The sequence below is a fragment of the Oncorhynchus mykiss genome, chromosome 8 (assembly GCF_013265735.2).
Source record: "Oncorhynchus mykiss isolate Arlee chromosome 8, USDA_OmykA_1.1, whole genome shotgun sequence".
Classification (NCBI taxonomy): Eukaryota; Metazoa; Chordata; class Actinopteri; order Salmoniformes; family Salmonidae; genus Oncorhynchus; species Oncorhynchus mykiss.
Genome location: NC_048572.1, coordinates 2,147,869 through 2,165,677, shown reverse-complemented (window position 1 = coordinate 2,165,677; position 17,809 = coordinate 2,147,869). Strand labels below are relative to the sequence as shown.

Sequence of the window (17,809 nt, the reverse complement as noted above, 5' to 3'; positions counted from 1 at the left end):
ATACTTGGTGTTTATGCCTTTCATAATGTGTGTTCTTCAGGCTGAAATGCGGGCCCACCAAGAGGATGTGATGAGCGTGATGGAGAACCTATCAGAGCCAGAGTTTCAGAAGGAGGAGGAGCCAGCAGCCAGTTTAGCCACTCCCACACCCCAGCAACACACTGACCCCGCCTCTCCCACCATCGCCATGACGCCAGAGCCTGTTGCCAGGGGCCACCGGGCCACACCCAGAGATTCAGAGTACAAGGTAATTGTATAAAAAAAATGTAACCTTTATTTAACTAGGCAAGTCACTTAAGAACAAATTCTTATTTACAATGACGACCTAGGATGGTAGGAGGTTTGGTCTGTCTGGTGTTATAATGTATACCATGTGTTTATAATAGGATGGTAGAGGGTTTGGTCTGTCTGGTGTTATAATGTATACCATGTGTTTATAATAGGATGGTAGAGGGTTTGGTCTGTCTGGTGTTATAATGTATACCATGTGTTTATAATAGGATGGTAGGAGGTTTGGTCTGTCTGGTGTTATAATGTATACCATGTGTTTATAATAGGATGGTAGGGGGTTTGGTTTGGGCTGTCTGGTGTTCGGGAAGCTGCGTGGGTTCTCCTGGTGGCCTGGGCGCATCGTCTCCTGGGTGATGAGTGGGAGGAGCCGTGCAGCAGAGGGAACACGCTGGGTCATGTGGTTCGGAGACGGGAAGTTCTCTGTGGTGAGTTAGAACAATCAGAAACACAAGTGGAACCCTTATTCTTGTGACTCCCCATCCCGGATCCGGGAGCGTAATCATCGCCTGACACTAATTAGCATAACGCAACAGACATAAATATCCCTAGAAAATATTCCTATTCATGAAAATCACAAATGAAATATATTGGAACCCAGCTTAGCCTTTTGTTAATCACCCTGTCATCTCAGATTTTCAAAATATGCTTTACAGCCAAAGCTAGACAAGCATTTGTGTAAGTTTATCGATAGCCTAGCATAGCATTATGCCTTGTTAGAACCCTCAGACAGCTTCAGTTAGAACTTTCACCTAGAACCTACAGAACATTCAATTATTTAGAACCCTCAGAACTTTTAATTATTTGGAACCCTCAGAACTTTCAATTATTTTGAACCTTCAGAACTTTCCATTTTTTTTAACCCTCACTCAGAGCCCTCATAACCTTCCATAGAACCTTCAATTAGAATCCCCCAGGAAGAAAAGAAGAGTGTTACAAGACAACACCCATCTCTCTCTCCAGGGGTGTTATAATACTGTAAACATCCATCTCTCTCTCCAGGGGTGTTATAATACTGTAAACACCCATCTCTCTCTCCAGGATTGTTATAATACTGTAAACATCCATCTCTCTCTCCAGGTGTGTTATAATACTGTAAACATCCATCTCTCTCTCCAGGGGTGTTATAATACTGTAAACACCCATCTCTCTCTCCAGGGGTGTTATAATACTGTAAACACCCATCTCTCTCTCCAGGGGTGTTATAATACTGTAAACACCCATCTCTCTCTCCAGGGGTGTTATAATACTGTAAACACCCATCTCTCTCTCCAGGGGTGTTATAATACTGTAAACACCCATCTCTCTCTCCAGGGGTGTTATAATACTGTAAACATCCATCTCTCTCTCCAGGGGTGTTATAATACTGTAAACATCCATCTCTCTCTCCAGGGGTGTTATAATACTGTAAACATCCATCTCTCTCTCCAGGGGTGTTATAATACTGTAAACATCCATCTCTCTCTCCAGGGGTGTTATAATACTGTAAACATCCATCTCTCTCTCCAGGGGTGTTATAATACTGTAAACATCCATCTCTCTCTCCAGGGGTGTTATAATACTGTAAACATCCATCTCTCTCTCCAGGGGTGTTATAATACTGTAAACACCCATCTCTCTCTCCAGGGGTGTTATAATACTGTAAACACCCATCTCTCTCTCCAGGGGTGTTATAATACTATAAACACCCATCTCTCTCTCCAGGGGTGTTATAATACTGTAAACATCCATCTCTCTCTCCAGGGGTGTTATAATACTGTAAACACCCATCTCTCTCTCCAGGGGTGTTATAATACTGTAAACATCCATCTCTCTCTCCAGGGGTGTTATAATACTGTAAACACCCATCTCTCTCTCCAGAGGTGTTATAATACTGTAAACACCCATCTCTCTCTCCAGGGGTGTTATAATACTGTAAACACCCATCTTTCTCTCCAGGGGTGTTATAATACTGTAAACACCCATCTCTCGCTCCAGAGGTGTTATAATACTGTAAACACCCATCTCTCTCCAGGGGTGTTATAATACTGTAAACACCCATCTTTCTTTCCAGGGGTGTTATAATACTGTAAACACCCAACTCTCTCTCCAGGATTGTTATAATACTGTAAACATCCCTCCCTCCCTCCCTCACTCCAACTATCTTTCCATCTCTTTCTCCCTCCAGGTGTGTGTAGAGAAGTTGATGCCGCTGAGCTCCTTCTCCTCAGCCTTCCACCAGCCCACCTACAACAAACAGCCCATGTACAGGAGGGCCATATATGAGGCACTACAGGTACACACACATGCAAACACGCACTCACACACACATTCATAGACATATATTTTTTTAAACTTTATTTAAAAAAAACATGTTCACCTTTATTTAACCAGGTAGGCCAGTTGAGAGTTCTCATTTGCAACTGTGACCTGGCCAAGATAAAACAAAGCAATTCGACACATACAACAATACAGAGTTACACATGGAATAAACTAAACATAGTCAATAATACAGTAGAACAAAAGAAAACAAAAAGTCTATAAACAGTGAGTGCAAATGAGGTTAGATAAGGGAGTTAAGGCAATAAATAGGCCATGGTGGCGAAGTAATTACAATATAGCAATTAAACACTGGAATGGTAGATGTGCAGAAGATGAATGTGCAAGTAGAGATACTCTGGTGCAAAGGAACAAGATATATAAATAAATACAGTATGGGGATGAGGTAGATAGATGGTCTGTTTACAGATGTGCTATGTACAGGTGCAGTGATCTGTGAGCTGCTCTGACAGCTGGCGCTTAAAGCTAGTGAGGGAGTGTTATGGTGAGTGAATGAGGACCCAAAAGCGAACTAACTTAAACAGAGCTTCTTTAATAACAAAACATAGGTAGGCTCAGATAGACAGGCAGATTCCGACAGGACAGGACAAGGTTACAGCAAACATGACGATAGTCTGGCTCAGGCATGAAACACAAACAAACAAGAATCCGACAAGGACAGGAGCAGAAACAGAGAGAGATATAGGGACCTAATCAGAGGGAAAAAAGGGAACAGGTGGGGAACGGGGTGAATGGGTAGTTAGAGGAGACAAGGGACAGCTGGGGGAAAGCGGGGGAGAAAAGGTAACCTAACACGACCAGCAGAGGGAGACAGGGTGAAGGGAAAGGACAGAGACAAGACAACATGACAGTACCCCCCCACTCACCGAGCGCCTCCTGGCGCACTCGAGGAGGAAACCTGGCGGCAACGGAGGAAATCATCAATCAGCGCACGGTCCAGCACGTCCCGAGAGGGAACCCAACTCCTCTCCTCAGGACCGTACCCCTCCCAGTCAACTAGGTACTGATGACCACGGCCCCGAGGACGCATGTCCAAGATCTTACGGACCCTGTAGATAGGTGCGCCCTCGACAAGGATGGGGGGGGGGGGGGGGGAAGACGAGCGGGGGCGCGAAGAACGGGCTTAACACAGGAGACATGGAAGACCGGGTGGACGCGACGAAGATATCGCGGAAGAAGAAGTCGCACTGCGACAGGATTAATGACCTGAGAGATACGGAATGGACCAATGAACCGCGGGGTCAACTTGCGAGAAGCCGTCTTAAGGGGAAGGTTCTGAGTGGAGAGCCAAACTCTCTGACCGCGACAATACCTAGGGCTCTTAGTTCTACGCTTATTAGCAGCTCTCACAGTCTGCGCCCTATAACGGCAAAGTGCAGACCTGACCCTCTTCCAGGTGCGCTCGCAACGTTGGACAAAAGCCTGAGCGGAGGGGACGCTGGACTCGGCGAACTGAGATGAGAACAACGGAGGCTGGTACCCGAGGCTACTCTGAAAAGGAGATAGCCCGGTCGCAGACGAAGGAAGCGAGTTGTGGGCGTATTCTGCCCAGGGGAGCTGTTCTGACCAAGACGCAGGGTTGCGAAAAGAAAGACTGCGTAAGATGCGACCAATAGTCTGATTGGCCCGTTCTGCTTGACCGTTAGACTGGGGGTGAAAGCCGGAAGAGAGACTGACGGAAGCCCCAATCAAACGGCAAAACTCCCTCCAAAATTGAGACGTGAATTGCGGACCTCTGTCCGAAACGACGTCTGACGGAAGGCCATGAATTCTGAAAACATTCTCGATGATGATTTGTGCCGTCTCTTTAGCAGAAGGAAGCTTAGCAAGGGGAATGAAATGAGCCGCCTTAGAGAACCTATCGACAACCGTAAGAATAACAGTCTTCCCCGCTGACGAAGGCAGTCCGGTGACAAAATCTAAGGCGATGTGAGACCACGGTCGAGAGGGAATAGGAAGCGGCCTGAGACGGCCGGCAGGAGGAGAGTTACCGGACTTAGTCTGCGCGCAGACCGAACAAGCAGCCACGAAACGACGCGTGTCATGCTCCCGGGTGGGCCACCAGAAACGCTGGCGAATGGAAGCAAGCGTACCCCGAACGCCAGGGTGGCCGGCTAACTTGGCAGAGTGAGCCCACTGAAGAACGGCCAGACGAGTAGGAACGGGAACGAAAAGAAGGTTCCTAGGACAAGCGCGCGGCGACGGAGTTTGAGTGAGTGCTTGCTTTACCTGCCTCTCAATTCCCCAGACAGTCAACCCGACAACACGCCCCTCAGGGAGAATCCCCTCGGGGTCAGTGGAGGCTACTGAAGAACTGAAGAGACGAGACAAAGCATCAGGCTTGGTGTTCTTAGAGCCCGGACGATAAGAAATCACGAACTCGAAACGAGCGAAAAACAGCGCCCAACGCGCCTGACGCGCATTAAGTCGTTTGGCAGAACGGATGTACTCAAGGTTCCTATGGTCAGTCCAAACGACAAAAGGAACGGTCGCCCCCTCCAACCACTGTCGCCATTCGCCTAGGGCTAACCGGATGGCGAGCAGTTCGCGGTTACCCACATCATAGTTACGTTCCGACGGCGACAGGCGATGAGAAAAATACGCGCATGGGTGGACCTTGTCGTCAGAGAGGGAGCGCTGAGAAAGGATGGCTCCCACTCCCACCTCTGACGCGTCAACCTCGACAACGAACTGTCTAGAGACGTCAGGTGTAACAAGGATAGGAGCGGATGTAAAACGATTCTTGAGGAGATCAAAAGCTCCCTGGGCGGAAACGGACCACTTAAAGCACGTCTTGACAGAAGTAAGGGCTGTGAGAGGAGCTGCCACCTGACCGAAATTACGGATGAAACGACGATAGAAGTTCGCGAAGCCGAGAAAGCGCTGCAGCTCGACGCGTGACTTAGGGACGGGCCAATCAATGACAGCTTGGACCTTAGCGGGATCCATCTTAATGCCTTCAGCGGAAATAACAGAACCGAGAAATGTGACGGAGGAGGCATGAAAAGTGCACTTCTCAGCCTTCACAAAAAGACAATTCTCTAAAAGGCGCTGGAGGACACGTCGAACGTGCTGAACATGAATCTGGAGTGACGGTGAAAAAATCAGGATATCGTCAAGGTAAACGAAAACAAAGATGTTCAGCATGTCTCTCAGGACATCATTGACTAATGCCTGAAAGACAGCTGGAGCGTTAGCGAGGCCGAAAGGAAGAACCCGGTATTCAAAGTGCCCTAACGGAGTGTTAAACGCCGTCTTCCACTCGTCCCCCTCCCTGATGCGCACGAGATGGTAAGCGTTACGAAGGTCCAACTTAGTGAAAAACCTGGCTCCCTGCAGGATCTCGAAGGCTGAAGACATAAGAGGAAGCGGATAACGATTCTTCACTGTTATGTCATTCAGCCCTCGATAATCTATGCAGGGACGCAGAGACCCGTCCTTCTTCTTGACAAAAAAAAACCCCGCTCCGGCGGGAGAGGAGGAGGGGACTATGGTACCGGCGTCAAGAGCTACAGACAAATAATCTTCGAGAGCCTTACGTTCGGGAGCCGACAGAGAGTATAGTCTACCCCGGGGGGGGGTGGTTCCCGGAAGGAGATCAATACTACAATCATACGACCGGTGTGGAGGAAGAGAGGTGGCCCTGGACCGACTGAACACCGTGCGCAGATCGTGATATTCCTCCGGCACCCCTGTCAAATCACCAGGCTCCTCCTGTGAAGAAGAGACAGAGGAAACAGGAGGGATAGCAGACATTAAACATTTCACATGACAAGAGACGTTCCAGGAGAGGATAGAATTACTAGACCAATTAATGGAAGGATTATGACAAACTAGCCAGGGATGGCCCAAAACAACAGGTGTAAAAGGTGAACGAAAAATCAAAAAAGAAATGGTTTCGCTATGATTACCAGAAACAGTGAGGGTTAAAGGTAGCGTCTCACGCTGAATCCTGGGGAGAGGACTACCATCCAGGGCGAACAAGGCCGTGGACTCCCTTAACTGTCTGAGAGGAATGTCATGTTCCCGAGCCCAGGTCTCGTCCATAAAACAGCCCTCCGCCCCAGAGTCTATTAAGGCACTGCAGGAAGCTGACGAACCGGTCCAGCGTAGATGGACCGACAAGGTAGTGCAGGATCTTGAAGGAGAGACAGGAGTAGTAGCGCTCACCAGTAGCCCTCCGCTTACTGATGAGCTCTGGCTTTTACTGGACATGAAGTGACAAAATGACCAGCAGAACCGCAATAGAGACAGAGGCGGTTGGTGATTCTCCGTTCCCTCTCCTTAGTCGAGATGCGGATACCTCCCAGCTGCATAGGCTCAGCTCCCGAGCCGGCAGAGGAAGATGGTAGTGATGCGGAGAGGGGGGCAACGGAGAACGCGAGCTCCTTTCCACGAGCTCGGTGACGCAGATCAACCCGTCGCTCAATGCGAATAGCGAGTTCAATCAGGGAATCCACGCTGGAAGGGACCTCCCGGGAGAGAATCTCATCCTTTACCTCTGCGCGGAGACCCTCCAGAAAACGAGCGAGCAAAGCCGGCTCGTTCCAGCCACTGGAGGCAGCAAGAGTGCGAAACTCAATAGAGTAGTCTGTTATGGATCGATTACCTTGACATAGGGAAGACAGGGCCCTGGAAGCCTCCTCCCCAAAAACAGATCGATCAAAAACCCGTATCATCTCCTCCTTAAAGTCCTGATACTGGTTAGTACACTCAGCCCTTGCCTCCCAGATTGCCGTGCCCCACTCACGAGCCCGTCCAATAAGGAGAGATATGACGTAGGCGACACGAGCAGTGCTCCTGGAGTAAGTGTTGGGCTGGAGAGAAAACACAATATCACACTGGGTGAGGAACGAGCGGCATTCAGTGGGCTCCCCAGAGTAACACGGCGGGTTATTGATTCTGGGCTCCGGAGATTCGAAAGCCCTGGAAGTGGCCGGTGGATCGAGGCGGAGATGGTGAACCTGTTCTGTGAGGTTGGAGACTTGGGCGGCCAGGGTCTCAACGGCATGTCGAGCAGCAGACACTTCCTGCTCGTGTCTGCCTAGCATCGCTCCCTGGATCCCGACGGCTGAGTGGAGAGGATCCGAAGTCGCTGGGTCCATTCTTGGTCGGATTCTTCTGTTATGGTGAGTGAATGAGGACCCAAAAGCGAACTAACTTAAACAGAGCTTCTTTAATAACAAAACATAGGTAGGCTCAGATAGACAGGCAGATTCCGACAGGACAGGACAAGGTTACAGCAAACATGACGATAGTCTGGCTCAGGCATGAAACACAAACAAACAAGAATCCGACAAGGACAGGAGCAGAAACAGAGAGAGATATAGGGACCTAATCAGAGGGAAAAAAGGGAACAGGTGGGGAACGGGGTGAATGGGTAGTTAGAGGAGACAAGGGACAGCTGGGGGAAAGCGGGGGAGAAAAGGTAACCTAACACGACCAGCAGAGGGAGACAGGGTGAAGGGAAAGGACAGAGACAAGACAACATGACAGGGAGATATGAGTCTCCAGCTACAGAGATTTTTGACCAGTGAGCTGAGATAAGGCGGGGCTTTACCCAGCAGAGACTTGTAGATAACCTGTAGCCAGTGGGTTTGGCGACGAGTATGAAGCGAGGGCCAACCAACGAGTGCGTACAGGTCGCAATGGTGGGTAGTGTATGGGGCTTTTGTGACAAAACGGATGGCTGTGATAGACTGCATCCAGTTTGTTGAGTAGAGTGTTGGAGGCTGTTTTATAGATGACATCACCGAAGTCGAGGATCGGTAGCATGGTCCGTTTTACAAGGGTAAGTTTGTTGCGATATAGGAAGCCTATTCAAGATTTAATTTTGGATTGGAGATGCTAAATGTGAGTCTGTAAAGAGAGTTTACAGTCTAACCAGACACCTAGTTATTTGTAATTGTCCTCATATTGTAAGTCAGAACCGTCCAGAGTAGTGATGCTGGACGGGCGGACAGGTGCGGGCAGAGATCTGTTGAAGAGCATGCATTTAGTTTTACTTGCATTTAAGAGCAGTTGGAGGACACGGAAGGAGAGTTGTATGGCATTGAAGCTCGTCTGGAGGTTAGTTAACACAGAGGGGCCAGAAGTATACAGAATGGTGTCGTCTGCATAGAGGTGTACCAGAGAATCACCACTAGCAAGAGCAACATCATTAATGTATACAGAGAAGAGAGTCGGCCCGAAGATTGAACCATGTGGCACCCCCATAGAGACTGCCAGAGGTCTGGATAACAGGCCCTCCGATTTGACACACTGAACTCTGTCTGAGAAGTAGTTGGTAAACCAGCCGAGGCAGTCATTTGAGAAACCAAGGCTGTCGAGTCTGCCAATAAGAATGTTGTGATTGACAGAGTCAAAAGCCTTGGCCAGGTCGATGCATACGGATGCATAGTAATGTCTCTTATCGATGGCGGTTATGATGTCGTTTAGAACCTTGAGCGTGGCTGAGGTAAACCCATGACCAGCTCTGAAACCAGATTGCATTGCGGAGAAGGTACTGTGGGATTCGAAATGGTCTGTAATCTGTTTGCTAACTTGGCTTTCGAAGACCTTAGAAAGGCAGGGTAGGATAGATATAGGTCTGTAGCAGTTTGGGTCTAGAGTGTCACCCCCTTTGAAGAGGGGGATGACCGCGGCAGCTTTCCAATCTTTGGGAATCTCAGACGATACAAAAGAGAGGTTGAACATGCTAGTAAAAGGGGTTGCAACAATTTTGGCAGATAATTTTAGAAAGAGAGGGTCCAGATTGTCTAGCCCGGCTGATTTGTAGGGGTCTAGATTAGAGTTAGACCGATTATGATTTTTCAACGCCGATATCGATATCGATTATTGGATGACCACAAAAAGCCGATACAGATTAATCGGACGATTTTTTAAATTTTTATTTGTAATATTGACAATTATAACAATACTGAATGAACACTTATTTTAACTTAATATAATACGCCAATAAAAATCAATTTAGCCTCAAATAAATAATGAAACATGTTCAATTTGGTTTAAATAATGCAAAAAACAAAGTTTTGGAGAAGTAAAAGTGCAATATGTGCCATGTAAGAAAGCTAACGTTTGAGTTCCTTGCTCAGAACATGAGAACATATGAAAGTTGGTGTTTCCTTTTAACATGAGACTTCAATATTCTAAGGTAAGAGATTTTAGGTTGTAGTTAATATAGTATTTATAGGACTATTTCTCTCTATACCATTTGTATTTCATATACCTTTGACTATTGGATGTTCTTAAAGGCACTATAGGATTGCCAGTGTAACAGTATAGCTTCCATCCCTCTCCTCGCCCCTATCTGGGCTCAAACCAGCAACACATCGACAACAGCCACAATCGAAGCAGCGTTACCCATCGCTCCACAAAAGCCCTTGCAGAGGAATAACTACTCCAAGTCTCAGAGCGAGTGACGTTTGAAACGCTATTAGCGCACACCCAGCTAACTAGCTAGCCATTTCACATCGGTTACACCAGCCGTTAGGCTTGAAGTCATAAACAGCGCTGTGCTTGTGAAGAGCTGCTGGCAAAACACACAAAAGTGCTGTTTGAATGAATGCTCACGAGCCTGCTGCTGCCTACCAACGCTCAGTCAGACTGCTCTATCAAATCATAGACTTAATTATAACATAATAACATACAGAAATACGCACCTTTGGTCATTAATATGGTCGAATCCGGAAACTATCATTTCGAAAACAAAACGTTTATTATTTCAGTGAAATATGGAACCGTTCGGTATTTTATCTAATGGGTGGCATCCCTAAGTCTAAATATTCTTGTTACATTGCACTTGTTACATTGTGAAGAGACCTCTGGTGACATGTGTTGTGGATTAGTCATGGGTGTCTGAGGTCTGTGCCAGTAGTTTAAACAGACAGGTGTTTTCAACATGCCAATACCTCTCATAAAGCCAAACAGTGATGAAGTCAATCTCTCCTCCAGCAGAAGAGATAGCCATGCTGACTCTTCGTCTACATTTAAGGGCCAGCCATGCTGACTCTTCGTCTACATTTAAGGACCAGCCTTGCAGACTATTTCGTCTACATTTAAGGGCCAGCCATGCTGACTCTTCGTCTACATTTAAGGGCCAGCCATGCTGACTCTTAGTCTACATTTAAGGGCCAACCATGCTGACTCTTCATCTACATTTAAGGGCAGCCATGCTGACTCTTAGTCTACATTTAAGGGCCAGCCATGCTGACTCTTCGTCTACATTTAAGGGCCAGCCATGCTGACTCTTAGTCTACATTTAAGGGCCAACCATGCTGACTCTTCGTCTACATTTAAAGGCCAGCCATGCTGACTCTTCGTCTACATTTAAAGGCCAGCCATGCTGACTCTTCGTCTACATTTAAGGGCCAGCCATGCTGACTCTTAGTCTACATTTAAGGGCCAGCCATGCTGACTCTTCGTCTACATTTAAGGGCCAGCCATGCTGACTCTTAGTCTACATTTAAGGGCCAACCATGCTGACTCTTCATCTACATTTAAGGGCAGCCATGCTGACTCTTAGTCTACATTTAAGGGCCAGCCATGCTGACTCTTCGTCTACATTTAAGGGCCAGCCATGCTGACTCTTAGTCTACATTTAAGGGCCAACCATGCTGACTCTTCGTCTACATTTAAAGGCCAGCCATGCTGACTCTTCGTCTACATTTAAGGGCCAGCCATGCTGACTCTTCGTCTACATTTAAGGGCCAGCCATGCTGACTCTTCGTCTACATTTAAGGGCCAGCCATGCTGACTCTTCGTCTAACATTTAAGGGCCAGCCATGCTGACTCTTCGTCTACATTTAAGGGCCAACCATGCTGACTCTTCGTCTAACATTTAAGGGCCAGCCATGCTGACTCTTCGTCTACATTTAAGGGCCAGCCATGCTGACTCTTCGTCTACATTTAAGGGCCAGCCATGCTGACTCTTCGTCTACATTTAAGGGCCAGCCATGCTGCCCTGTTCAGGACCAATTGGTACTAACGACTTCCCACTGCAAAACTTAAGGAGCTGCAGTCAGTTTCAGAATGAGTGGCAAGAAATACTTTTCCCTGATTGCAGCACTTTGTTACGTGTTTCAGTGATTTCACTCACAGTAATAGCTGAAGTGTTGAGTCATCCACATACATAGACAGAATGGCTTCACTCAGAGCCAGTGGCATGTCATTAGTAAAGATTGAAAAAAGTAATGGGTCTTGACAGCTGCCCTGTGAATTCCTGATTCTACCTGGATTATGTTGGAGAGGCTTCCATTAAAGAACACCATCTGTTTACTGTTAGACAGGTAACTCTTTATCCACAATATAGCAGGGGGTGTAAAGCCAGAACTCATACGTTTTTCCAGCAGCAGACAATGATCAATAATGTCAAAAGCCGCACCTAATTCTAATAAAACAGCCCCCACATTGTTTTTATAATCAATTTCTCTCAGCCAGTCTTCAGTAATTTGTGTAATTGCTGTGCTTGTTGAATGTCCTTCCTATAAGCATGCTGAAACCCTGTTGTCAATTTTTTTACTGTGTGTGTGTGTGTGTGTGTGTGTGTGTTTAGGTGGCGAGCAAGCGTGCCGGCAAGCCTCTCCCCTCTTGTGATGGTGGTGATGATGCAGAGGGTGGGGGGGCGGAGCTACAGAAGCAGAACAGGAAGTTGATAGAATGGGCCATGACAGGCTTCCTGCCCAGCGGACCTCAGAGTCTGGACCCCCCTGATGGTACACATACACACACACACACACACACACACACACACACACACACACACACACACACACACACATAAGTAAGTGTTTCCTGTTGTTTGACCCTCCCCCCAGAAGAGAGACACCCATATAAGGACGTGTATCCTGAGATGTGGGTGGAGCCAGAGGAAGCTTACACCCCGCCCCCTCCGACGAAGAGGCCCCGCAAGAACGTTGCTGAGAAACCCAAGATCAGAGAGGTCATCGATGAGGGGACTAGAGGTAAACACACACATGCTAAAGTCTCTACTCAGTCCGACTCTTTAAAGTTGTAATAGTAGAATGCACTAGGTGGATACTGCCTCATCAGTTCCTCTTGTCATGTCAGTCATTTCAGACCGTAGAGAGATATTTATAACTTGAAATGTCCAGATCAACTAGCCAAAACTAGTGCTCCAGTCTCAGCAACATCAACCTGTTTTAGAGACTGACAGACAGGGTCTCGTAGGGCTCCAGTCCCAGCAACATCAACCTGTTTTAGAGACTGACAGACAGGGTCTCGTAGTGCTCCAGTCCCAGCAACATCAACCTGTTTTAGAGACTGACAGACAGGGTCTCGTAGGGCTCCAGTCCCAGCAACATCAACCTGTTTTAGAGACTGACAGACAGGGTCTCGTAGGGCTCCAGTCCCAGCAACATCAACCTGTTTTAGAGACTGACAGACAGGGTCTCGTAGGGCTCCAGTCCCAGCAACATCAACCTGTTTTAGAGACTGACAGACAGGGTCTCGTAGTGCTCCAGTCCCAGCAACATCAACCTGTTTTAGAGACTGACAGACAGGGTCTCGTAGGGCTCCAGTCCCAGCAACATCAACCTGTTTTAGAGACTGACAGACAGGGTCTCGTAGGGCTCCAGTCCTCCCTGTCAGAAAAACCAACAGAGAACAATATATCAACTGTAGAAATGGCGCTATGGTTATTGTGAGTGACCTAATTTATGTTCATTTAACTTTGTCTTCTAGTGAGTTCATACAAACTGTTATCTGCTACTGATAGACTGGAGACTGTCAGAAAACATGGTTGGAACGTTAATCATTTGGTTTTCTATTCCATTGGTTACCTTGAGAAAGATGCCCCAGGGGCAGAGTGGCCCACACACATTGAATATGGTTCTTTTAAATGTTAGAGCAATCACTAGTAAAACCTTTCTTGTGAATGACCTCATTACTGTGCGTGAAGTTGATTGGATGTTTCTCATCAGAAAAGGGGAAAAGGGTGGAGGGACATCCTCTATTTACACTAATTCTCTCAGCTGTAAGGACATTTCATTTTGCGACTTTGGGCCTTTTGAGCATCATGCAATACTGTTTAAATGTGAGCCACCAGTGCTGGCCATAACCCAGTGTAGGCCACCACAGCACTGCCCCTCTTGCTTTTCTGATTTATCTAAACTATTGTTGTAACGGCATTCCTCCTCCTCTTCTGAGGAGGAGAAGCGAGAAGGATCGGAGGACCAATGCGCGGCGTGGTAAGTGTCCATAACGTTTATTTAAAGACATAAACTGAACACTACAAAACAATAAACGTGAAACGAATGAAACCGAAACAGTACCGTGTGGCAACAAACACACACACGGAAAACAAACACCCCCAAACCAAAAGTGAAACTCAGGCTACCTGAGTATGATTCTCAATCAGAGACAACTAACGACACCTGCCTCTGATTGAGAACCATACTAGGCTGAACTCAAAACCCCAACATAGAAAAACATACATAGACTGACCTGGTTATTACCAAGGGTCTTTCTACTGGGCCCACCCATAACCACAGCCATACTCTGGACCTGGTTATTACCAAGGGGCTTTCTACTGGGCCCACCCATAACCACAGCCATACTCTGGACCTGGTTATTACCAAAGGGCTTTCTACTGGGCCCACCCATAACCACAGCCATGTTCTTGACCTGGTTATTACCAAGGGGCTTTCTACTGGGCCCACCCACAACCACAGCCATGTTCTTGACCTGGTTATTACCAAGGGGCTTTCTAATGGGCCCACCCACAACCACAGCCATACTCTGGACCTGGTTATTACCAAGGGGCTTCCTACTGGGCCCACCCATGACCACAGCCATGTTCTGGACCAGGTTATTACCAAGGGGCTTTCTACTGGGCCCACCCATAACCACAGCCATACTCTGGACCTGGTTATTACCAAGGGGCTTTCTAATGGGCCCACCCACAACCACAGCCATACTCTGGACCTGGTTATTACCAAGGGGCTTCCTACTGGGCCCACCCATGACCACAGCCATGTTCTGGACCAGGTTATTACCAAGGGGCTTTCTACTGGGCCCACCCATAACCACAGCCATACTCTGGACCTGGTTATTACCAAGGGGCTTTCTACTGGGCCCACCCATAACCACAGCTATACTCTGGACCTGGTTATTACCAAGGGGCTTTCTAATGGGCCCACCCATAACCACAGCCATGTTCTGGACCTGGTTATTACCGAGGGGCTTTCTAATGGGCCCACCCATAACCACAGCCATATTCTGGACCTGGTTATTACCAAGGGGCTTTCTACTGGGCCCACCTATAACCACAGCCATGTTCTGGACCTGGTTATTACCAAAGGGCTCTCTACTGGGCCCACCCATAACCACAGCCATACTCTGGACCTGGTTATTACCAAGGGGTTTTCTACTGGGCCCACCCATAACCACAGCCATGTTCTGGACCTGGTTATTACCAAAGGGCTTTCTACTGGGCCCACCCATAACCACAGCCATACTCTGGACCTGGTTATTACCAAGGGTCTTTCTAATGGGCCCATCCATAACCACAGCCATGTTCTGGACCTGGTTATTACCAAGGGGCTTTCTACTGGGCCCACCCATAACCACAGCCATGTTTTGGACCTGGTTTTTACCAAGGGGCTTTCTACTGGGCCCACCCATAACCACAGCCATACTCTGGACCTGGTTATTACCAAGGGGCTTTCTACTGGGCCCACCCATAACCACAACCATACTCTGGACCTGGTTATTACCAAGGGGCTTTCTACTGGGCACACCCTTAACCACAGCTGTACTCTGGACCTGGTTATTACCAAGGGGCTTTCTACTGGGCCCACCCATAACCACAGCCATACTCTAGACCTGGTTAATACCAAGGGACTTTCTACTGGGCCCAGCCATACCCACAGCCACACTATAGACCTGGTTATTACCAAGGGGCTTTCTACTGGGCCCACCCATAACCACAGCCATGTCCTGGACCTGGTTATTACCAAGGGGCTTTCTCCTGGGCCCACCCTTAACCACAGCCATATTCTGGACCTGGTTATTACCAAGGGTTTTTCTACTGGGCCCACCCATAACCACAGCTGTACTCTGGACCTGGTTATTACCAAGGGGCTTTCTACTGGGCCCACCCATAACCACAGCCATACTCTAGACCTGGTTAATACCAAGGGACTTTCTACTGGGCCCAGCCATACCCACAGCCACACTATAGACCTGGTTATTACCAAGGGGCTTTCTACTGGGCCCACCCATAACCACAGCCATGTCCTGGACCTGGTTATTACCAAGGGGCTTTCTCCTGGGCCCACCCTTAACCACAGCCATACTCTGGACCTGGTTATTACCAAGGGGCTTTCTAATGGGCCCACCCATAACCACAACCATACTCTGGACCTGGTTATTACCAAGGGGCTTTCTACTGGGCACACCCTTAACCACAGCCGTACTCTGGACCTGGTTATTACCAAGGGGTTTTCTACTGGGCCCACCCATAACCACAGCCATACTCTAGACCTGGTTATTACCAAGGGACTTTCTACTGGTCCCAGCCATAACCACAGCCACACTATAGACCTGGTTATTACCAAGGGGCTTTCTACTGGGCCCACCCATAACCACAGCCATACTCTGGACCTGGTTATTACCAAGGGGCTTTCTAATGGGCCCACCCATAACCACAACCATACTCTGGACCTGGTTATTACCAAGGGGCTTTCTACTGGGCACACCCTTAACCACAGCCGTACTCTGGACCTGGTTATTACCAAGGGGCTTTCTACTGGGCCCACCCATAACCACAGCCATACTCTAGACCTGGTTATTACCAAGGGACTTTCTACTGGGCCCAGCCATAACCACAGCCACACTATAGACCTGGTTATTACCAAGGAGATTTCTCCTGGGCCCACCCATAACCAGAGCCATGTTCTGGACCTGGTTATTACCAAGGGGTTTTCTACTGGGCCCACCCATAACCACAGCCATGTTCTGGACCTGGTTATTACCAAGGGGCTTTCTACTGGGCCCACCCACAACCACAGCCACACAAAGACCTGGTTATTACCAAGGGGCTTTCTACTGGGCCCACCCATAACCACAGCCATACTCTGGACCTGGTTATTACCAAGGGGCTTTCTACTGGGCCCACCCATAACCACACCCATACTCTTGACCAGGTTATTACCAAGGGGCTTTTTACTGGGCCCACCCATAACCACAGCCATACTCTGGACCTGGTTATTACCAAGGGTCGTAGTACTGTGTTCATCATGTCCAAATAGCTATTTTTGTTAGCGCTTTTGGTAAACAAATACAAACACGCGTTCAGGTCCAGGCAATCGTCGGACGAAAAATTCAAAAAGGTATATTACAGCCCGCAGTCACCAAGAAGTTAAACAATGCCACTTTATGTTTATATACCCTACATTACTCATCTCATATGTATATACTGTACTCTACACCATCTACTGCATCTTGCCTATGCCGTTCTGTACCATCACTCATTCATATATATCTTTATGTACATATTCTTTGTCCCTTTACACTTATGTGTGTAAGGTAGTTGTTGTTAAATTGTTAGGTTAGATTACTCGTTGGTTTTTACTGCATTGTCGGAACTAGAAGTACAAGCATTTCGCTACACTCGCATTAACATCTGCTAACCATGTGTATGTGACAAATACAATGGGATTTGATTTGAATGCTGCAGCATGAGTACTGATCAGGAACACAGAACAGAGAGCACACATTACATCGATTTTAAGTTCTCTGCACTGGCTGCCTGTGAGTTTAACAATTAATTTTAAGATTATTCTATTGGTTTTCATATCAATCCACGATTGTGCGCCCCAATACATGTCAGACATGCTTTTAAGTCATGTACCCAGTAGGTCATTCAGGTCCTCTGGCCTTTTAACTACCACAAAGTCTAGGACCAAGAGGCATGTAGAGGCCTCCATTATCTGGAATTGCTGCCAGAGAACCTGAACGGGGACCAAGAGGCATGTCCAGAGAACCTGATGGGGGACCAAGAGGCATGTCCAGAGAACCTGAGGGGACCAAGAGGCATGTCCAGAGAACCTGAGGGGACCAAGAGGCATGTCCAGAGAACCTGAGGGGGACCAAGAGGCATGTCCAGAGAACCTGAGGGGGACCAAGAGGCATGTCCAGAGAACCTGAGGGGACCAAGAGGCATGTCCAGAGAACCTGAGGG

The 17,809-nt window shown here is 47.8% G+C and overlaps 1 protein-coding gene across 6 annotated transcripts in view; it reads left to right on the top strand.

Moving 5' to 3' along the window:
• Window positions 1–17,809, top strand: part of LOC110531067 (DNA (cytosine-5)-methyltransferase 3A) — a 90,848-nt gene that overhangs the window by 35,230 nt on the left and 37,809 nt on the right. For 5 of the 6 annotated variants that reach the window (XM_036984550.1, XM_036984548.1, XM_036984554.1 and 2 more), the window contains 5 exons: window positions 41–247; window positions 558–716; window positions 2,456–2,563; window positions 12,161–12,320; window positions 12,423–12,569. In XM_036984550.1, the coding sequence (XP_036840445.1) occupies window positions 41–247; window positions 558–716; window positions 2,456–2,563; window positions 12,161–12,320; window positions 12,423–12,569 (781 nt within the window). The remainder of the gene's footprint in view (window positions 1–40; window positions 248–557; window positions 717–2,455; window positions 2,564–12,160; window positions 12,321–12,422; window positions 12,570–17,809) is intronic. The other variant, XM_036984549.1, reaches the window with a different exon arrangement.